Source organism: Papilio polytes, unplaced genomic scaffold, assembly GCF_000836215.1.
Source record: "Papilio polytes unplaced genomic scaffold, Ppol_1.0 DF822622.1, whole genome shotgun sequence".
NCBI lineage: Eukaryota > Metazoa > Arthropoda > Insecta > Lepidoptera > Papilionidae > Papilio > Papilio polytes.
In genome coordinates, this window is record NW_013526582.1 from 658588 (window position 1) to 681070 (window position 22483).

General features: G+C 35.9%; 1 protein-coding gene across 3 annotated transcripts in view; it reads right to left on the minus strand.

Annotated features, from left to right (window-relative positions):
- The window catches only part of LOC106105965 (oxysterol-binding protein-related protein 8), a 45083-nt gene that overhangs the window by 5584 nt on the left and 17016 nt on the right, over positions 1-22483 (minus strand). For all 3 annotated transcript variants that reach the window (XM_013286479.1, XM_013286478.1, XM_013286480.1), the window contains exons 8-20: positions 21443-21563; positions 20781-20881; positions 9672-9820; positions 8418-8596; positions 7296-7476; positions 7055-7151; positions 5771-5910; positions 4807-4863; positions 4047-4172; positions 3177-3317; positions 2351-2468; positions 1602-1644; positions 307-453 (exon numbers count right to left, since the gene is read on the minus strand). In XM_013286479.1, the coding sequence (XP_013141933.1) occupies positions 307-453; positions 1602-1644; positions 2351-2468; positions 3177-3317; positions 4047-4172; positions 4807-4863; positions 5771-5910; positions 7055-7151; positions 7296-7476; positions 8418-8596; positions 9672-9820; positions 20781-20881; positions 21443-21563 (1600 nt within the window). The remainder of the gene's footprint in view (positions 1-306; positions 454-1601; positions 1645-2350; positions 2469-3176; positions 3318-4046; positions 4173-4806; positions 4864-5770; positions 5911-7054; positions 7152-7295; positions 7477-8417; positions 8597-9671; positions 9821-20780; positions 20882-21442; positions 21564-22483) is intronic.

Below are 22483 nucleotides of genomic sequence, written 5' to 3' on the forward strand. Positions count from 1 at the left end.
GTACTAGTGTTTTGAATCACCCTGTACTAGTGTTTTGTATCACCCTGTACTAGTGTTTTGTATCACAATATACAAGTGTTTTGTATGACCCTGGACTAGTGTTTTGTATGACCCTGTACTAGTGTTTTGTATCACCCTGTACTAGTCTTTTGTATCACCTGTACTAGTGTTTTGTATCAACCTGTACTAGTATTTAGTATGACCCTGTACTTGTGTTTTGTATCAACCTGTACTAGTATTTAGTATGACCCTGTACTAGTGTTTTGTATCACAATATACTAGTGTTTTGTATCACCCTGTACTCACGTGGATGTCTTAGAGCGCCGTGCGAGTTCGTCCCTGCTGTCGGAGTCGGAGGGCGGCGGCGGCTCGCGCGGCCGCTCCGTGCATCGCAACGCTGATGATATCACAAACTCCTCCTCGAACTCCACTATCTCCTCTGGCTGCCATGGACTGGAATATTTACATAAGAATAATATATCTTACTAATACTAAGAAATAAATATACTAAATTAATTGACCGGTAACTTCTTTAAAAGGTAAAATCAGTTACCGTTCGAAGCGCCAATAGCCCACAAACCATTGGTACAGAGTATCTTGCGGTCGAGGGTTCGAATCCTGCCCTTCGACTGTGAACCATATTCTAGCACAAGCCTACAGCTTAGTTGGAATGGTTAAAGGAAATATTAGTAAATTAACAAATATCAACTATTTTATTTTAAAAAAAAGTTGTCGAGATGTCAAAAAACATTGTAATAAAATAAACTAAATAGTGTCACAAAATAAAAACATTTTTTACAATTATAAAGTGGCAAACGAGCAAGCGGCCACCTGAATTCGCCGAAATGGCGAAGCAACTGCCCATAGAAATTCGCAATAGCGGATGCGTACAGTTGATAAATAACGTTAAAATACCAAATAATTCGACTGACACTTAACGATATTTAGGACCTATCCCACCACTGGCTGATAGAGTCTCAGATAGCTACAAAATCACTGTCAGATAGAGTACCAAAATCTGATTTTATTAGATTATTATCTGACAATTTACAAGAATTTAGTAGGGCTGACTCTTAGGGGCTGTGCCACCAAATTTTAACAGTTTTAACAGTGGTAGTGCCCGCTTTAACATCTAAGCACGAATAGGCCGGCACGCCCCCAGTAATACCACGACCACATAGAAGACAGGCGTGAAATGGAAGCAATTCCGTGTTTCGTCTGATGAGTGTGGTGCCGGAGGCCTAAGTTAAGTCCCTTTCTCTTTACCACCCTTTTCTTATAAGGAGAGGATGGGAAGGGGAAGTGGATTTGACGGTGGAGGAGATGCATAGGAAGGGGCAATATCCTCTTTATGTGCGTCTCTTCCTCCGTCGGATAAGGGTATGCAACGCATCTGCGATCGCGGATGTCTATGGGCAGCGGTCGCTTCGCCATTTTGGCGGATTCAGGTGGCCGCTTGCTCGTTTGCCATCTTATATTATAAAAAAAAAAAAAATTGTTATCTGACAGTGAGGTCATTTTGAACCTATCTGTGGCCTTATCAGCCAATGTTGGGACAAGCCCTTAGTAGCTTTTATCACAATGCACATAAACAAACATACCTAGTATTAGCGTGGTTGTATCTCCAACCTTGATCTATAATACCTGGAAGAGATACATTTCTATTAAAATATAAAAATTTACATCTACTTTTATTTCAAACTATCAACTAGAAACAACCTTTACATAAAAATACTTAAAACAACCGGCGATGCATTTTTTCTATTTACACACCCACAAGTTTCCCACATCGAAGGGTCCAAGAACTGCAGTTTATTGACCCCAGAGGTTCGTAAACCTGCCAGAAATAATAACTTCAGGTGTCTTTATCAGTAGAACTAGAGGGGTGACCCGTGGAAATAAAAATCGTGTTGTTTTACTCCTATTTATAATATTTACAAAATAAAAAAAAATCCCTTCTTACTACGACCTTTAAAATAAAGGTCAAAATATGAACTTCGAAATAAATGAATTCAAAAGAAAATCTATCAACTTCCTTATCCTACAGAGCACAGGGGTTCAGGACCTGCCGAGTTTAATAACCCCAGAGGTCCCAAACCCGCAGGGTCTATTGACCCCAAGGGTCCTAGACTCACCAGATCTTTTGACCCATGAAGTCCATTACCTTGGGGGTCTTATGACCCTCTCGGGCCCTAGACTCGCAGGGTCTATTGACCCCAAGGGTCCTAGACTCACCAGATCTTTTGACCCATAAAGTCCATTACCCTCGGGGTCTTATAATCCTCTGGGGCCCTAGACTCGAGAGACTCTATTGACCTAAGGGCCCTATCTTACTTGGAGGCCCTGTTACCTTCAGGCACCGTCCGTGAGTCCCTGCGGAACAGCCGCGGTACCCAGGGTGAGAGGAGGTTCCTCGCACGCGCCCTTTGTGCCTCTTCTATTATTGTTTTCTGTTCTGTTGCCGCTATCTAAAACATAACACATATAATGTTAAAATATTAAGGGCCTGTCGTACAATTCTTGTAAATTCTCAACGTATAAAATACTAGCTGTTCCTCGCGTCGTCGTCCGCGTATAATTAAAAAAAAACTTCATTTTATTAAATGTCAAATAACCTTCCTTCCTTAATGTTGGCAGCTTATAGTCTACGGTCTCTTTCCCACATGATGTTTTTTTTCCAATTTATTTACCCCCTAAGTTTAATATTGGAAAAATATATAGCCTAAAGCGTGTAAGTGTAGGGGATTTTATTAAAGAAAGTTTACACTATATTTTCTTACTTCTTACTAATATTATAATTGCGAAAGTTTAGATGGATGGATGTTTGTTAGAGTTTGTAGCCTAAACTGCTGAACGGATCTCCATGAAATATTGCACATGTTTAGAGCATAGTCTGGAAGAACACATAGGCTACTTTTTATCCCGAGAATAGTTACGGTTCCCGTGGGATTGATTAATTTAGTTTCTTAATGTTTACTCGATCATTCTGCAACGGTTCAACATATCATATTGAAATGTGGCACAGATGTAAAACAAAGTCTGGAGTACATATGGGATAACATTTACGTCCGAGAAATGTCCGGGTCGCAGGATACGTAGCTTTTTGTTATTTACATAGTTGTACACACGCGGACAAAGTCGCGGGCAACAGCTATTAGTATAAAAAAAAGATTAACCTGATCATCATTGAGTATAGCTTCCGAAACTTTGATCCAAAGTCTCTGAGACTCAAATTCCTGTTGATTGTCTATTTTCATCAGATATCTCGGCATCCGCTGTTCTTTTAGAATATTCACGTCTAAAAGATTTGATTCTTCCTGGAAATTAAAAAAACATATTAAGTATTTTAAAATACAAATCTGTCCTCTTTATAATAGTACCTTTGTATGTATTGGATTTGTATTTTTGTATGTATTGAAAAACTCAAAAACTACTGGGCGGATTTTAAAAATTCTTTCACCATTAGATAGGAAATTTATCTGTGAGTAACATAGGCTATGTTTTTATTAGTTTTTGATTTTACGCGAGCGATGCCGCGAGCAAAAGCTAGTATATTAATATAATTACATAAATATTGATAAACTAATGGTCGGTTTCCCAGCTTCGTTTAACAATTCATTAGTTTTTAGTTCTATAACTTTATAAATGCGTTTCTGAACTAACTTGAATTTTACTTCGTTGTAACTTAGTTCAACCTAACACTCATAAATCACTAGGTAAGGATAATACTAGCTGTGGCTCGCGACTACGCATGAAATTAAAAAATAATAAAAAACATAGCCTATGTTGAATTTTTAAAATTGTCCCAGTAGTTTTTGAGTTATTTCAATACATACAAAATTATAAATCTTTCCTTTTTATCTAGACTAATATTATAAAGAGAAAAAAATTTGTATTTTTGTACCTATTTGATCCACGCAAAAACTACTGGGCCAATTTCGAAAATTCTTTCACCATTACAAAGGTAATTTATCAGTGAGTAACATAGGATGCGTTTTGTATATTTTTTTAATTTTTAACATACAGTTAGTTGAATTTTGACTTACCCCAGTCCTTTTATCTTTTATCTCAATCTTTCCATCCCAATATCCTTCAACAATAGCTATCGTATCTTTTCCCTTTTTAATTCTTCCCGATATTGCATTAGTTTGATCAGCGCCGCCGAGGAAAGACTGGAAAGGGAAAAAACATAATATTATATGCGAAAGTTTAGATGTATGTTAGTTTGTAGCCTAAACAGCTAAACGGATTTCGATGAAATTCGGTACAAATGTAGATGACAGTCTGGAAGAACACATAGACGAGGAGGGAGTCGCGGGCGAAAGCTACTTTATTACATATTAAAGCACTATTACCCATAGTACATTTCACAAAAATAAAAAAAGTCAATGAGGTTCAACATTTTTAAGTAACATTAAGGGCCTGTCCCACTAAATAGTAAATTATCTGATAATCTAACGTGTAAAATGTGTGGTAGGAATATCGGATTTTGTTACTTTATCTGAAAGTGACGTCATTAAGTTATCTGAGCTTCTATCAGCCAGTTGTGGGACCGGACATTAATAAACTTACCAATCAAGTAAAAAACGGTGATAAAGTGATTTAAGACTTAAAAATTATTTAGTAGTTTTTGAGTTTTTTCTTAAAAAGCTTACCAAAATATTGAATTTTTGTATTGAAGTCAATTTTCGTTTTCTTATTAATTGTATATAATTTAAAATATAAGAGTAAATATAACATTCTAGAAACAATAACTGTTAAAATCAGTTATTTAATTACAGTAAAAAATATAAAAAAAAACCTTACCCGTAATTTAAATTCCACATCCGCCTGATATCCTGTATCTTGACATATTATGTGGACCTGTAATTTAAAAAAAAAATAATTACACAACTTTTAAGATATATGGGATGAATACAGACAATTTAAAATAAGAATTATGATTTTTTCTATACTTTAAAGGACAACTAATTCCTAGAGATAAAAAAGCTAAATCCCTCTAGACTTAGCCTAGATCTTAGTTTATTTTTAAATTTAAAATCTAGCTTATTCAATTACGAACTTATAAGAAAAATTCCGTAAAATACAATAAAAAAATCTTAAAATTTTTATTATAATGCCATCTAGCGCTTTTATTATGAAAATCGAGTAATAAATATATCTTATATCAATCTGTGACAATTTATATTTCTAATGGTGAAAGAATTTTTGAAATAACTTCAGTAGTTTTTGAGTTTATGTATTACAGATTACCCGGAACAAACGCGGCTTGCGGACAGACAGACAAAAAAAATTTAAATGCCATTTTCGTTATCAGCAACGCAAATACATCATCTTCCCGAAATCTGCAATTTTTCTTTTGATATAACAAACAGACACTTCAATCTATACTCTATACTATTATAATAAAGCGTAAACACACACTTCTTTGTTGCCTAACATGTCAGCAATAACAGAACATTTTTGAATAATTCTTTTTTTATTAAAAAGCCCTACACTTACGTCACGCTTTAGGCTATATATTTTCACATTAAACTTAGGAGATAAAGATTTTAGATAAAAACCCTAATGTAAAAGACCATAAGTTGCTGCCAACATCAAGGAAGCAAGATTGCCAATGTCATGTCATGTCATGTCATTTTGACATATGCTATTGATAATTTGACCATGTAAACAATAAAATAAAATTTTCATAATTTCATGCGGATGAAGCCGCACGGGAAAAGCTAGTTTTATCACGTATAGATATAAAAAAATACAAATTACTTACCTTACCACCTAACTCCATACTAAGTGTACCAATAACAATTCCCTTGCAATGCGCGTACGGCGCTGTCGTGATATACGTCTCCCCCCAGTTTAGTAAATGTACTCTCGCGCACCCCTCCAATATGGCGGACGTAGAATTACCTTTAATAAACAACACAAACATCAAAAATGGGTAAATTGAACATAGATTAAAGGGAAAAAAAAACAAAAAAAAGATTGTTTCAAAATAGTCTATTGCGTAAGGAAGAAAAGACTGACGTAAAAATTCATCATCATGCATTTAAGGGTTTTTTCTATTTTTTTTTATAATATAATGTGGCAAACGAGCAAGCGACCTGAATCCACCAAAATGTAAAGCGACCGCTGCACAAACATCCGCAATTGCAGCACTGCCTACCCTTCATTGACGGAGACGCACATAAAGAGGACATTTCCCCTTCCTATGCGTCTCCACCGTCAAATACACTTTTCCTTCCCATTCTTTCCTCTTAAAAGGGTGGAAAGGGAAAGGGACTAATAAGTCCTCCGGCACCACACTCATTAGTAAGCGGAATATCTTCCACTTGACGCTGTCTGTGGTCGTGGTATTGCTGAGAGCCTGCACTGCCAACATGTTAGAGCGGCCTCTACCACTGTTAAGATATATAAGCACTAGTGTTGGAAAAATTGTTTCAAGTGAAGTGTCAAGTATGTCCACTCTATATATGTAAATCTCTTTGCCTTGAATACATAAATAAATCTCACTAATATAAATGCGAAAGTTTGGATGGATGTATCTCCAAAACAACAGATCTACAGTGGTAGTGCCCGCTTTAACATCTTAGCACTGCAGGGCTCGCCCCCAGTAATACCACGACCACACAGAAGACAGCCGTCAAATGGAAACAATTCCGTGTTTCTTCTGATGAGTGTGGTGCCGGAGGCCTAATTTAAGTCCCTTTCTCTTTACCACCCTTTTCTTGTAAAGAGAGGTTGGGACGAGGAAGTGGATTTGACAGTGGAGGAGATGCATAGGAAGGGGAAATACCCACTTTATGTGCGTCTCCTCTTCCGTCGGATAAGGGTAGGCAACGCATCCGCAATTGCGGATGTCTATGGGCAGCGGTCGCTTCGCCAATTTGGCGATTTCAGGTGGCCGCTTGCTCGTTTGCCACCTTATGTTATAAAAAAAAAGCATCTGATTGTATACAGTGTGTAAGGCTTAGGAAGGAAGAATTTAGGCTACAAACTCGTAACAAACATCCATCCATCCAAAAAATTAACAGATATTAAAAAAGTTACATACCATAAAATTTGGATCTGGCTAACAAGCTGCCTTCGATAACATAACCATCCTTTCTATTCGAAACATAGAAAGCAGAAACCGGTGGATGATGGGACACCTGAAAAAAAAAAAAACCTGAATCCACTAAATGTCACGGATAGATTTAAAAAAATCTGTACTAACAAAAAACATGTAATAGAAAACGAGAAAAAAAAACAGAATGTATATGACAATGGAAATACCAGTGGAAACAGACACTTACTTGTTCCGCAACATAATAAGTGTAGGATTCCCCTTGCTTATCTTTCCAACAACATCTAAATATCTCCCCCAGTACTGGGTTGTAAGGCTTTTTAAGGCCCTTCGGCTTTCGGTAAAGCCCCGAAAGGTACCAACGAAGTACGCATTTAAACCTTTGGTAAGGGTCCTCTAGAGATTGGGCCCTGGGAAGTAAAAGTAGAAACATTTAATTGTATTACTAACTATTTGTTCCAGTGCGACTTCATTCGCATGAGATTATGAAAAAATTATTTTATTGTTTACATTTGTCAAATTCTCAATTGCAAATGTCAAAATGACATGATGACAACCTTGCTTCCTTGATGTTGGCAGCAACTTATGGTCTCTTTCCCACATTAGGGTTTTTATCCAATTTAACCCTCTAAGTTTAATGGCGTTAAAATATATAGCCTAAAGCGTGACGTAAGTGAAGGGCTTTTTACTAAAAAAAAGTTTTACTCAAAAACATGCTGTAATTGCTAACATCTTAGGCAACAAAGAAGTGTATGTTTACGCTTTATTATAATAGTATAGAGTATAGATATTATAAATATGAACGTTAAGATGGATGTTTGTTAATTTGTAGACTTAACTGCTGAACGGATCTTAAAAGTCATAGATGTAGATGATAGTCTGGAAGAATACATAGGCTACTTTTTTTTCGGACGGATTCCGACGGAGTCGTGGACAAAAACTAGCCTATACTAATGTCATAGGTAAAAACACAATTCTTAGTTGTGGAGAGCATATTTTAATGTTTTTTATATAAAGCCCTACACTAACAACACGCTTAAGGTTATATATTTTCACGCTATTAAACTTAGGGAGTAAATAATTTGGAAAAAACCTTCATGTGGGAAACGGACCATAAACTACAAGCTGCCAACATTGAAGAAGCAAAGTTATTATGGTAACGGTATTTTTGACATATAAGGTGGATACATGCGGATAAAACCTCACGGAAACAGATAGTATACCATAATAATATAGAACAATAATGGAGTGTTGACTGAGAACACGTATGATAGAGTTATGTGGAGGACAAAAACCTGTTGCACTACGGGAGTAGAATAAAGAAGATGTAAAAAGAAGATAAAATACTCACTTGCCCAATATATCCGCATGATAATAATTATCAGACAACTTGTCTAAGAACGACCTTGGTTCCAATATAAATGTAGGTAAAACCACTTTACTTAGATCCATGCCTGGTCGTACTTGCTTCAATAAAAACCAGAGTAAAGATTTATTCTCTTCCGCTACTTCTTCCACTAATTCCCCTGCCTGTTGAGAAATATTACCAGTGATATCATACTAATATTATAAATGTGAAAGTTTAGATCAGTGATTCCTAAAGTGGTCTTTACGACCCCTAGGGGTCTATGACAACCTGCAAGGGGTCTACGTCAGCGAAAAATTGGGGGTCCATGAAATGGGAATGGGGGTCCACGATAGTGGATCAACATATACACTGATAGTACCTATTTACTGACATCATACTATCTTAATATGATGTCAGTAAATGTTATGTTATGCGACGAAACGATGGGGACATAAACCAGAAAGTGTTAAGATTGAATGTGGATGGCTATAAAGGAAGAGAAAGACCGGAGAAAGTATGGATGGATTGTGTGAAAGAGGATATGATTAAGAAAGGAGTGGATTCAGATATGACGGCTGATAGAAATGTATGGAGTAGCACATACTGTGCCGACCCTCCGTAAGGGATAAGGGCAAGTGGATGATGATACTACGAGTATCTTATAATATCTTATAATATTATTTGTTTTCAGTACTTTTAATTTAAATTCAATTAATAAATGTATAAATTAACATGTGGTTTTTTAACACTAAACTTCAGTAGAGTTAGAAATTAACAGGAAATCAATATCAGGTAAGTAGGGGGTCTACCCAACACGGAAAAACATGCCAAGGGGTCTATGACACAAAAAAGTTTGGGGAACTCTGGTTTAGATGGATGGATGGGTGTTTGTAGCCTAAACGGCTGAACGGATTTCGATGAAATTTTGTGTTCATGTAGAGGATAGTCTGTAAGAAGACATAGGCTACTCACTTTTGTTTTTTCTTTAATTTCACGTGGACGGAGTCACGAGCGAAAGCTAGTTAATACATATTGTAAATTACGTGGCGTGCGGAGTTAATTAGATCATAAATACGGTAACTTATCCTCCATTATGTTCATATCAGAAATAGTTAAATAAAATTTCTTTAATATAAGTTATGTCCAAATTAAATAAATTTTGATACTATTTAGAGTAGTTTTACACTATTTAGGGTAGCTATACACTATTTAGGGTAGTTTTACTACATTTAGGGTACATTAATTTAAGTAACTCACCACACCGATCTCTCTATCCGGATCCTCTACGTATAGGCTCTGTATCCTCGTGAGAACATCGTGCCGCCGGAGGGCGGGGTCCTCCCGCTGGGCTTCCACCATCGCGCGGGATCCTTCGCTATCCGTGTCCGATGCAGCGCTTGCTAGCTCTGGGTAAAGGTAGGAGATAGTGCAAATCAACTAGCGTACGACATACGACAGTAAGGTATTTTTCAAAGGTGACAAAAGACAATGTATACTTAATATAACAAAGCGTACACTACTTCGTGACGTAGGATGTCATCTACAGTATGTTTTTGAATAAACATCTCTTTAAAATGAAAATTTCACAAACGTAAACAATAAATTTAAGCTTTTATAATGCGGATGAAGCCGCGTGAGAACAACTCTTAATAGATAAAAATCTTTTAAGAGGAACCTCCTCACATCTTGAATACCACGGGTCGGGATAAAAGACCCTACGGTAAAAAATGGGGATCTGAATGTTGGGCAGTAAAAGGTACGGATGAAAGGAGACTACACGTGACAGAAATGCCAATATTAAGATAACACGAATGGATAAGATGCGAAATGAGTATATTAGAGGAAGTTTGAGAGTAGCCCCAGTAGTAGAGAAGAGGAGTAAAAGGTTAGCATGGGGCATGTTATGAGAAGGGATGAATCGCATGCAAAGACAAACGTTAGTTAAGAATGTGGAGGTACCGGTAGAGGTAGACCTAGAAAGAGATGGATGTATTGCGTGAAAGTTGACATGATCAAGAAGGGAATGACTGGGATGACGGATGATACAGTTATTTGGAGGACTACAACCCGATGACACTACGGGAGTAGGATAAGGCAGGAGAGATGATGATGAAATGGGAAGTTTCGCATTATTTTATTACCTTACTTTCGTATAAAACTAGCCTTAAAATCTCGACAATATAAATTAGCAAAACCACAAATACTATATCTATATTGAATCATATAAAATTTTTAGCATATACATATCTACCGACCCAAAGTATGCTCAAACACACCAATACAAAAATATATAAAAATCCAAATACTAACCAAAAACTTTTCATCATCCACCTGCCCTTATCCCTTATGGAGGGTCGGCACAGTATGTGCTGCTCTTCCATACATCTCTATCAGCCGTCATATCTGAATCCACTCCTTTCTTAAGCATATCCTCTTTCACACAATCCATACTTTCTTCGTTCTTCCTCTTCCTTTGTAGCCATCCACATTCAATCTTAACACTTTCTGGTTTATGTCCCCATCATTTCGTCGCATAACATGTCCATACCACGCTAACCTTTTGTAACTAATCCAAATACTATCCAAAAACTTTTCAGCATACTTAAATATCGTTTTTAAAGTTTTTAACTAATATAATTTAAACTAAATGTTTAGGATATGTATATCAACGACAGGTTTCCTAAAAACCGTATACATTTATCTTATCGTTGAGAAAAAATAAATATTACACGAATTTAATAGATAATACTACTTTGCACGATAGATAAAATATTAAAACACTGAAATCTAATAAAACAGACTATATTAAAATATACAATAAAAACATGGGGATCTATCACGAAAATTTGCACGTTTCGAAACGTAAAATAATGAAGAAACTATCAAGTACATACCAAAAATTGTTTTGTGAAATATATACTTCTATACTATTATAATAAAGGGTAAACACACTTCTTTGTTACCTAAGATGTCAGCAATTACAGCATATTTTTGAATAATACTTTTTCTAATAAAAAGCCCTACACTTACGTCACGCTTTAGGCTATATATTTCACGCCATTAAACCAAGGGGGTATATATTTTGTATTAAATCCCTAATTTGGGAAAGAGACCATAAGTTGCTGCCAACATCAAGGAAGCAAGGTTGTCATCATGTCATGTCATCTTGACATTTGTAATTGATTATTTGACATAATTTGACAAAATAAAATTTTCATAATTCTATGCGGATGAAGTCGCACGGGAACAGCTAGCATTAAATAATACAAGTTTTTGACTGCGACTCCGTCCGCGCGATTTAAAAAGAAAGCAGCCTATGTGTTCTACCCGACTATGTTCTTCCATGCCAAAGTTTATCGAGATTTATTAAGTACTTTCTGAGACACCTTCTCACAAACATTCATCCATCTAAACTTTCACATTTATAATATTAGTAAACTACAAGTAAAATAATATTAAAATCAGTTCTTATCAAAATAAATTCTATCTGTTATCATTTCCGGTAATAAAATAACAACCCAATACATAGACTTAAAATTATAAACACACTAATTCCCGCGCCTTTGTTCGTGTGGAATTAAAAAAAGTAGCCTATGTGTTCTACATCTGTGACTAACATCGAGATCTGTTAAGCTGCTTAGAAGAAACATAGTAACATTCTCAAAAAACCAAGACACTAAAAAGTAGTTTAATAGTGGTAGAGCCCGCTTTAACATCTTTGCACGGATAGGCCGGCTCGCCCGATGTAATACCACGACCACACAGAAGACAGGCGTGAAGTGGAAGCAATTCCGCGTTTCGTCTGATGAGTGTGGTGCCGGAGGCCCAATTTTAGTCCCTTTCCCTTTCCACTCTTTTCTTAAAAGGAAAGGATGGAAAGGAAAAGTGGATTTGATGCTGGAGGAGACGCATAGGAAGAGGAAATGTCCTCTTTATGTGCGTCTCCTCCTCCGTTAATTAAGGGTAGGCAACACATCTGCAACTGCGGATGTTTATGGGCAGCGGTCGTTTTTCATTTCGGTGAATTCAGGTGACCGCTTGCTCGTTTGTCACCTTATGTTATAAAAAAAAGTAATTAAATAATTCCTTGAAAATATTTAACCTCCCTTATTGCAGCTGTTATGTCTATATTGTACAATTATTGCTTTGAAGTCGGTGTCAGCCGAGGTACGCAGTGATATTTCTACGTAAGGCTTTCTACATTTTTACCATAACAATTGACAATTCAAAGTATAGTAACGTTTAAGTTTAAGTAAGAGTCCGTTTCTACAGTCATCTAGTGATGGGTACAGAGCTATTAAATCGTACCCAACCCAGCTGTAAGCATGGAGTGTGACCCATGCCCGGTTACTCAATACATGTCATGACTCTCGGCTTAATGCCGCAGCAACCTAAGGCTTAATTGTCTTATTCCCGACTGAGGTGTTTACTAAGTAATGATTCGACATTGACTGACACCCCCTTATTATTGCAGTTATATAGCTTTATTGTGCAGCAAATTATTGTGAAGAATATGAATTTAGTTAAATTCAGGCGAGATTGATGTCTTGAAGTTTTTGAGGAGACAAAAATTGGTTACATCAACCGTTTCTTTTTTTTTAAACTGAGCGTTAGAGGAAAGAATTTTAGGAGCTTCTCGTCAAGTTGTTAGTAGTAGTAATAAACCAACCTGCACATATCTTAAACTCTTCCAAATTCTTCTGAACAACAATCGAATCGTTCTCGATTCTTCGATAATCCGTCAAAATGGCTGAATCCATAGAGAATTTTCTAGAATAAATTTCACCACCGGGTTCCGAACATTGTCTTGTCAATTTCTTTTGACGTTTTAGTAAAGAAAATATACTCGATCGTCGTCGTAAAGGTTTCCCTTTGGTTTTAACTATATTTTCATCCATTGTCATCTTGTCCATTTGTTTGTCCGGTTTATTATATTTTTTTGTACGTCACTTTTATATTCTAACATTATATATAGACATCTTTTTAAATTCATAACACATCACTGAATTGTTTCACTTACTGAATCTCTACTATTATAATAAAGCGTAAACACACACTTCTTTGTTGCCTAAGATGTCAGCAGTCACAGCATATTTTTGAATAATTATTTTTTTAATAAAAAGCCCTACACTTACCTCACGCTTTAGGCTATATATTTTCACGCCAATAAACTTAGGGGGGTAAATATTTTGGATAAAAATCCTAATGTGGGAAAGAGACCATAAGTTGCTGCCAACATCAAGGAAGCAAGATTGTCAATGTTTGTAATGTCATGTCATTTTGACATTTGCTATTGGTAATTACAAATGTAAACAATAATATAAAATTTTCATGATTTCATGCGGATGCAGCCGCACGGGAACAGCTAGTAAAAAAATACTTAGAAAAAAGATTTCAATCTACAAACATTGGAATGAGCAAATTTTTTACGAGACACCCCTCGGATTTCCTTCACTATACCAGAAGTACACATTGGCTACCTATTTTTTTTAACTTAACGCAATCGGAGTCGCAGGCAAATCTTGTACATATTTATGCAATCTATCTTTAAGTTATCGACCCTAATCAAGGTGGACAAGTCTTAACTTCAAACTAGGTCTTAACCTAGAACTAGACTTAAAGGCCATTACGTTGTACCGCTTAAGTTCATTTAAGAACCTGTTAATGTAATTCTAACTGGCTGTTGCTCGCAACTTCGCTCGCGTGAATTTAAAAAATCTTACTAATATTATAAATGTGAAAGTTTAGGTGGATGTTTGTTAGAATTTGTAGCCTAAACGGCTGAACGAATTGAGATGAAAATTGGCATAGATGTAGAGGATAGTCTGGAAGAACACATAGGCTATTCACTTTTGATTTTTGTAATTTCACGTGGACGGTGTTGCGCGCGTGGGCTCTTAGTAAGGGGGATGAGAATGCACTGTTGGTGTTCGAGCGAAAAATCGACGCATCGTCTATAATGTATAAATAAATAATATCGACTGCGTACAAGTAATCCCGAGGACCGAAGTCGAGGGAGGCCAAAGCTCCGGTGGATAGACGGCATAAGTAGAGATGTGAAAACCGTTGGCATAGCGAACTGGAGGAATAGAAATAGGCCGAAATGGAAAAAAACTGCTGGACCAAGCCAAGGCCCACAAAGGGCTGTAGAGCTACAGAAGAAGAAGAAGAAGGTGTTGCGGGCGACAGTGAGTAATAATAATACATTTAGAAAGCGCACTCCTTTGACTAAACTATCGCAAAACTATGCGATTGTCGATTGTTTCGCTGCCAATTCAATTGTTTACAAAACTAAAAATCAAATAGTGTAACGTCCATATAAGTCCATTGAAATCAAAGCAAGACTCAGTGCTATAGTCTAGTCAGAAATGTGCTTGCTTCTAATTTTGAAAACATGTTCTTCGTAAATGTTTCAGTAGTGAGGAGTATACTTTAAGCCGGGTTTAAAAGATTGAAATCTTAAAAGCAGATTTCTTTGTGTAATCAAGCATTATACATTTCCTCACTTAGGAGTTATTTCCACTGATCCGCTAGCCGCGCGACTTTAACTTCGCAGTTATTGTCTATAATACTATAAAGAGAAAAGATTGTGATTTTTGTATGGATTGTAAATCAAAAAATACTGGGCCGATTTTAAAAATTCTTACACCGTTAAAAATCTAACTTATCAGTGAGCAACATAGGCTGTGTTTTTTTATTATTTTTTATTTTCACGCGGACGAAGTCGAGGATATGGTTCACAGTCGAATGGGGGGATTCGAACCCTCTTCAGCAAGATCGGTAGTCCCTACCAAAAACCATTAGGCTATTGGCGCTACATATAGTAATGTAATTTTTTAAAAATAAAACAATTTTTAATATCAGTTTAATAGTTTTTGAGTTTACACATTACATACGAAAATACAAATATATCTATTTTACCATTATAAGTATAGATAGTTTAAAAATATCCACCGTAAAAAGCCCCCTAGTATATAACAGCAACTTGTCTAACGCGCTAGTGAAAACATGCGACTATCACAGTTCACGCGAGGTGTAACTTAATGGAAACAGGGTTTAAACCTAAACATTATCTTATCTAGATATAATGAGCCGGTGTGCTGAATAGCTATAAACGCTTCATTGTTTGCTAAACGTACTCACTTTTGTCATTAATTTACGAGTAACTAAGTTGCTTAAAAAGTATTAAAAAGACGTTGCCCATTGGCTCATTCTCATATCTGACTAAACTATCGCACAATTATTGCTAGCCGTTCCCATGCGGCTTCGTCTGCATAAAGGTATGAAAATTTTATTTTATTGTTTACATTTGTCAATAGCAAACGTCAAAATGACATGACATGACAAACCTTGGCAATCTTGCTTCCTTGATGTTGGCAGCAATTTATGGTCTCTTTCCCACATTAGGGTTTTTATCATTACCCCCTAAGTTTAATGGCGTGAAAATACATAGCCCAAAGCGTGACGTAAGTGTAGGGCTTTATTAAAATAAGAATTATTCAAAAATATGTTGTAATTGCTGACATCTTAGGCAACAAAGAAGTGTGTGTTTACGCTTTATTATAATAGTATAGATAGTTTCGCGGCCAATTCAACTGTTTAGTTGCAAACAAAAATCGAGTAGTGTACCTCCATATAAACTCAAAGGAATCAAAGAGAGGAAGCAGACTTGCGACAGTTTAGTTAAAGAAATGCACGATCTAAGTATATTATCACCATCAGTCCGCGTTAGTTAAAAGTGGGTTTACTCGAGGAGATAAGTGTGGACACGAAAGTACATTCAACTGCCCAAATATACACTAGCTTTAGCCCGCGACTTCGTCCGCGTGGAATCGAAACAATAGTAAATAGATTGTGTGTTTCAAACTATTCTTTACATCTATCAATCATCGAGATCCGTTCAGCCGTTTAGGCTACAAACTCTAACAAACATCCATCCATCTAAATTTTCGCATTTATAATATTAGTAAGTCAAGCTGTTGCCCGCGACTTCGTACGCGTAGTATTAGAAAACATACGAACTGTATAAATAACAAAAAGCCACGTATCCCGGGAACCGGACATTTCTCGGGGATGAACCTTATCCCATGTGTACTCCACACTTTGTTATATATCTGTGCCAAATTTCAATAAGATATGTTGAACCGTAGCAGAATGATCGAGTAAACATTAAAAAACTAAATTAAAGAATCCCACGGGAACCGTAACTATTCCCGAGATAAGTACCCTATGTGTTCTTCCAGACTATGTACTAAGCCTGTGCCAAATTTCGTTGAAATCCGTTCAGCCGTTTAGGCTACAAACTCTAACAAACATCTATCTAAACTTTCGCATTTATAATATTACTAGCTTTCGCCCGTGACTCCGTCCGCGCGGAATTAAAAAAAGAACAAAAGCAAGTATCCTATGTGTTCTTCCAGACTATCCTCTACTTCTATGTCAAATTTCATCAGGATCCCTTCAGCCGTTTAGGCTACAAACTCTAACAAACATCTATCTAAACTTTCGCATTTATAATATTAGTAAGAAGTGAGATTCATCATCTTCCTCCTTATCCTACTCCCTTTAGTGTCGGCGCAACAGGTTTTTGTCCTCCACATAACTCTATCATACCTCTCAGTCAAGTGAGATTAAGATATATTTTTAAAGCTTGTAGACTTAAAAGTACAACTTATTTATAAACTGTGAACATCACATAAAATCAACACATCACTGCAGACGTGCGTCACAAACCGCAACATTATCTAAAACAATCTCACTAAACAAATATCACACGACCGTACGCGACGACGTCCATAATAATACTGAACATATATCTTATCAAGCGGTCGCCTGTGACTTCGTTAACATGGTATTAAAAATCACTTTAACATCATTCTCGTCAAATCCTAACAAAATAGGTTTCTACAAAACGCATGTTTAAAAATTTACAATCTACTAGCTTTCGCCCGCGACTCCGTTCGCGTGTAATTAAAAAAAATGAAAGTGAGTAGCCTATGTGTTCTTCCAGACTATCCTCTACATCTGTACAAAATTCCATCAAAATATGTTCAGCCGTTTAGGCTACAAACTCTAACAAACATCCACCCATCTAAACTTTCGCATTTATAATATTAGTATGAAGTATGATACTAACATTATATAGAGAAAATATTTGTATGTATTGAAATAACAAACCTACTAAACCGATTTTAAAAGATATTTCACTACTAGCTGTTGCCCACGACTTCGTCCGCGAAAATAGACGAACTATGTAAATAACGTATCCCGGGAACCGGACATTTTTCGGGAATGAACCTTATCCCATGTGTACTCCAGACTTTGTTTTATATCTGTGCCGAATTTCAATAAGATATGTTGAACCATTGCAGAATGATCGAGTAAACATCAAAATATGAAATTAATGAATCCCACGGGAACCGTAACTATTTCCGGGATAAAAAGTAGCCTATGCGTTCTTCCAGACTATATGTGTACCAAATTCCATCAAAATCTGTTCAGCCGTTTAGGCTACAAACTCTACCAAACAACCATCCATCCATCCATCCATCTAAACTTTCGCATTTATAATATTAGTATGATTATGATTATAAAGTATGGGAACAGCTAGTCATATTGAAAACATAAATGCATCTTACGTATAAGGAAAATTCAACAAGTTGTCGGTCAAGGAAACTAAATTGCAATTTATGCAATAGCTGTTCTCATGCGACTTCATCCGCATAAAATTATAAAAAAATCATTTTATTGTTCACATTTGTCAAATTATCAATAGCAAATGTCAAAATGACATGATGACAACCTTGCTTCCTTGATGTTGGCAGCGACTTATTGTCTTTTTCCCACATTAGAGTTTTTAACCAAAATATTTACTCCCTAAGTTTAATGGCGTGAAAATATATAGCCTAAAGCGTGACGTAAGTGTAGGACTTTTTATTAAAAGAAGAATTATTCAAAAACACGCTGTAATTGTACATCTTAGACAACAAAGAAGTGTGTGTTTACGCTTTATTATAATAGTATAGAGTAACCTAAAATTCCCTTGATTAGTCCCTACAGAGGGTCGGCACAGTATGCGTATATCTCTATCGCCTATCCATACATACATATCACTATAAAATACACAGGATTTAAAAAAATAAAACAGCTATAATACAAAAAAACAATACCGGGTCTAATATCTTCATCTGTCTACATAAATGTACCTACTTAGGTAGTGACCTAGAATGGTCAAAGATTAACCATTCACAGATGGTACAATAGCGATATAAAAATAGCGTTCACAAAAATGCCGACCACATAATACTAGCGTATACAACCCGTCCACGATAACATGATACTTATATAAACACATAACTGTAGTGCAATGAGAAGTCACATATTGTCTTTGTTTTGTCATAGAATGAAAGATTTGTATAGTAATTGTCAAATATCAACAAGATATTTGAAAAGAACTATACAAGTGTTACTGTTGTAGATTTCTATATTCTGTTTCCTAAAGCCGCGAAGCTTTGAGTGTGACGTCAATTAATTTAAGTGTCTTGTTATTGTGTTGTTTTCATACATGTTTCGGCAGTGGAGACAAGGGTAAAACATCTCACCGTCAGTTAATACTTTTCCAGTAACGTATACGCTTTGTGAAGTAAATCTTTCGTCTCTTCTTTCAGATTTGAGAGCTTCGAAACTTGTTGAAGGTAAATGGGAATAATTGATTAGAGAAAACTTGCCATTGGAAGGAGAACTATGTCGGTATGGAATGCTAGAAAATGTCATTTAAATGTTTATCATTTGTATCAATAGATGGCGCTAATTTTCAAATTTCTGTTATTCCCAAATTAATCTTTGGAAGATTTATTAACAGCTTATTTCATACTTTAATATTTATTGGTTAAATCATATATCAACGGATATATTTCGAAACTCACCGTCTGCTAGATTTATCATCGTCAGTAGACGAAGTGCTAGTTTCACGGAATCGTTCAATAGATGGCGCTGTTTTAGTAATTAAAATATTATTATAAGCATTCGAAGTGTCACAAATTATTTCTGAACTGCCTCTGAATTTCCTTTGCATTGGTTTAACATCATCATTCTCTGAATCCGTCTTTGCGCCAGATTCTCGAAGATCGCTTATTCTCTTCTGTGCTGTTTTACTCTTTAAAGTGGAAGGAGTTGAACTCCGTCGTTTGGGAAAAGGGGTCTTTGAACCTGTATTTGTTTTATCCTTCTTGTCTCCGAGAGACACCGCACTCTTAGGCAGATCAAAATATTTCAACAACGGAGTTTTCTTTGGTAAATCAATTTTCAAAGGACTCGAAGCTAAACTTTTCGATAGCCGTTTGTGTTTCAATTCTGTTATTTCTGACAAATCTTTCTTCTTTAAAAAATCTAGAAAACCCTCTTTTTTGTCGCTTTCCGGAGTTTGAGAGTCACTTGTATCGTTATCTTTAGCTAAAATTTCTATGGATTCGATAAATTGCGCCCATTTTGATATTTTAGACTTTTTCTTCGGTTTGGGGTCGGCAGAGTTACATCTATTTGGTGAGTTAGGTGTCACAGAAGGTATTGGAGAACTACGTGTTGAGACTGTTTGTTTTACTAGCATACGTGCAAAGGGTGTATGGAGGAACAAAATAAAAAATAAAAATTAGAAATTACCTTAAAACATTTCAGGTATATCTCGAATTAGTATTAAAACAATATAAAAAAACACATAAAATTAATAAATGCAAAAAGTCTTAAAAACCACAGAATCAATAGATTTCATTTAGAAAAATAGAATTTTTCAGTACAAAGACCTAGTAACGTTTTTTTTTTATTTCGTTCTGTTGTTTTTGTGTTATTAAGTGTTTAGTTGCAAATATGATATGGTTTTAGGTGCATTATGTTGATGTTCCCAAAGTTTGTTTCGATGCATTTGTACTCATTATATTACACACCTGAAGGGGTACTTATTGTTACTTTATATAGATGTTTGTATAATTTAATTGCAATAAATAAATAAATAAATAAAATTCATACCTAATTTTGCGTTTTCAATTTATATAAAAATATGTATTTTTGTTATGAGTGTATCGCAGGAATAATTTTCAAACTATTCTTAGAAGGAAAGGTCTTTTTATATCAGAATATGGCAAACAAGCAACCAGCCTGAATCACATTCCCTTCCCATCCTTTTCGTATAAGAAAAAGGGTGGGAAGGAAAAGGGACTACAATAGGACAGGGAAATTAAATTTGGTGAAGGAGACAGAAGGAGGAAACATCCTCTTTATGTACGGCAACGCTACAATTGCTGATATCTATGGATAGTCGTTTCGCCATTTTGGCGAAAATTGTTTACTCCCGTGTATGGTGTGTATGCATACCGTGATCATTAAAATGTCTCTCGAGTTCTTCATGAGATATATTAGTCTGCACTACGGGCACTTCGCGCTCCAACGCCGCCTCCGGACGGGACACGGAACATCTGGACAAAGAAAATCACTTATATTTATATAAATAAGGAAAAAATAATAATACTATATATACTATATCAGTCAGTGATAGTTTATCTTTCTAATGGTGAAAGAATTTTTAAAATCGCCCCAGTAGTTTTTGAGTTTATCCGTTACATACAAAAATCCAAATCTTTTCTCTTTATAATATAAGTATAAATATAAATCAGCAACAATATATATTTCTAATGGTAAAAATATTCAATATTGCCCCAGTAGTTTCTGAGTTATTTCAATACATACAAGAATACAAATGTTTCCTGTTTATAATATTAGTAAAGACATATTTAGTCCTTTCAGTGTTTTTGGGACAAATCTTAGTTTTAAAATGTTTTGAATTTTATATTACTTGTATTAATATTAAAATGAGGAAAGATTTATATTTTTGTATGTATTGAAATAACTCAAAAACTACTGGACAAACTTTAAAGTTTCTGTCAACTTTAGAAAGGTAATTTATCAAGTACAAGCTACATTTTTTATTTTCTTAAATTGATGCGGGCGAAGTCTCTCGCAATAGTAGTTACCTATACCTGAGCATAGCATTGCTGCATTGTAGAGCTAATTCCAGTCCATCAAGCCAGCAGTGGCCCGCGGCCTGCGAGGGCGCGCGGAATATCAAGTGGGCCGTCGGCAGCGGCTGCACCACCGCTCCTGGAACACCATGACACACCATGACACTGTGACACACTATGACACTCGGGTATTCAAAGATCGATGGGTTAAATCCGGCTCGAAGGACCACTGAACGTTACACACACTCATAACGACAATAGATATATTTTTATAACTATAAGTAATGAATTATCACAAAATTTAAATGTATGTTTGTTATTAGAGTTTGTAGACTAAATGCTGGATCTCGATTTTTTTTTTGTGACTGATTAGTCACTGTTTGCCTTGAAGAGGCATTTACAGATTCACCGGGCTTGAGGTGGCCCAGCGCGGATGGCGCTTAGCCTAAACCTCTTTTATGAGTAACTAGGCTCGAGGGCTCCCTCAGGAGCCTCGGCTCGGGCCTTTACTTCGTTCGATCTCGAGTTTTGTCATAGATGTAGGGGATAATTTGGAAAAAAACCTACAATACTTTTTTTCAATTCCACATAGACGGAGTCGCGGGCTATAGTATTTTTATAAAAACTGTCATCTTACTAATATTATAAATGCCAATGTTTAGATGGATGATTGTTAGCTTGTAGCATAAACTACTGAACGGATCTCGATGATTGTCACATATGTGTATAGAGGTATAGCTTTCGCCTGCGACTCCGTCTGGGTGGACATAAAAAAACCAAAAGTGAGTAACCTATGTGATCTTCCAGACTATCCTCTACATCTATGCCAAATTTCATCGAGATCCGTTCAGCAGTTTAGGCTACACACTCTAACAAACATCCATCCATCCAGACTTTCGCATTTATAACATTAATATGATAGTCTGGAAATACACATAGAGTTCTTACTTTAGATTTTTTAATCCAGGCAGACTGAGTCGAGGGCGTAAGCTAGTCTATAATGTTGTACACATTATAGACATGTTTATATCAATTTAAATATTGGAACTTTACATAATC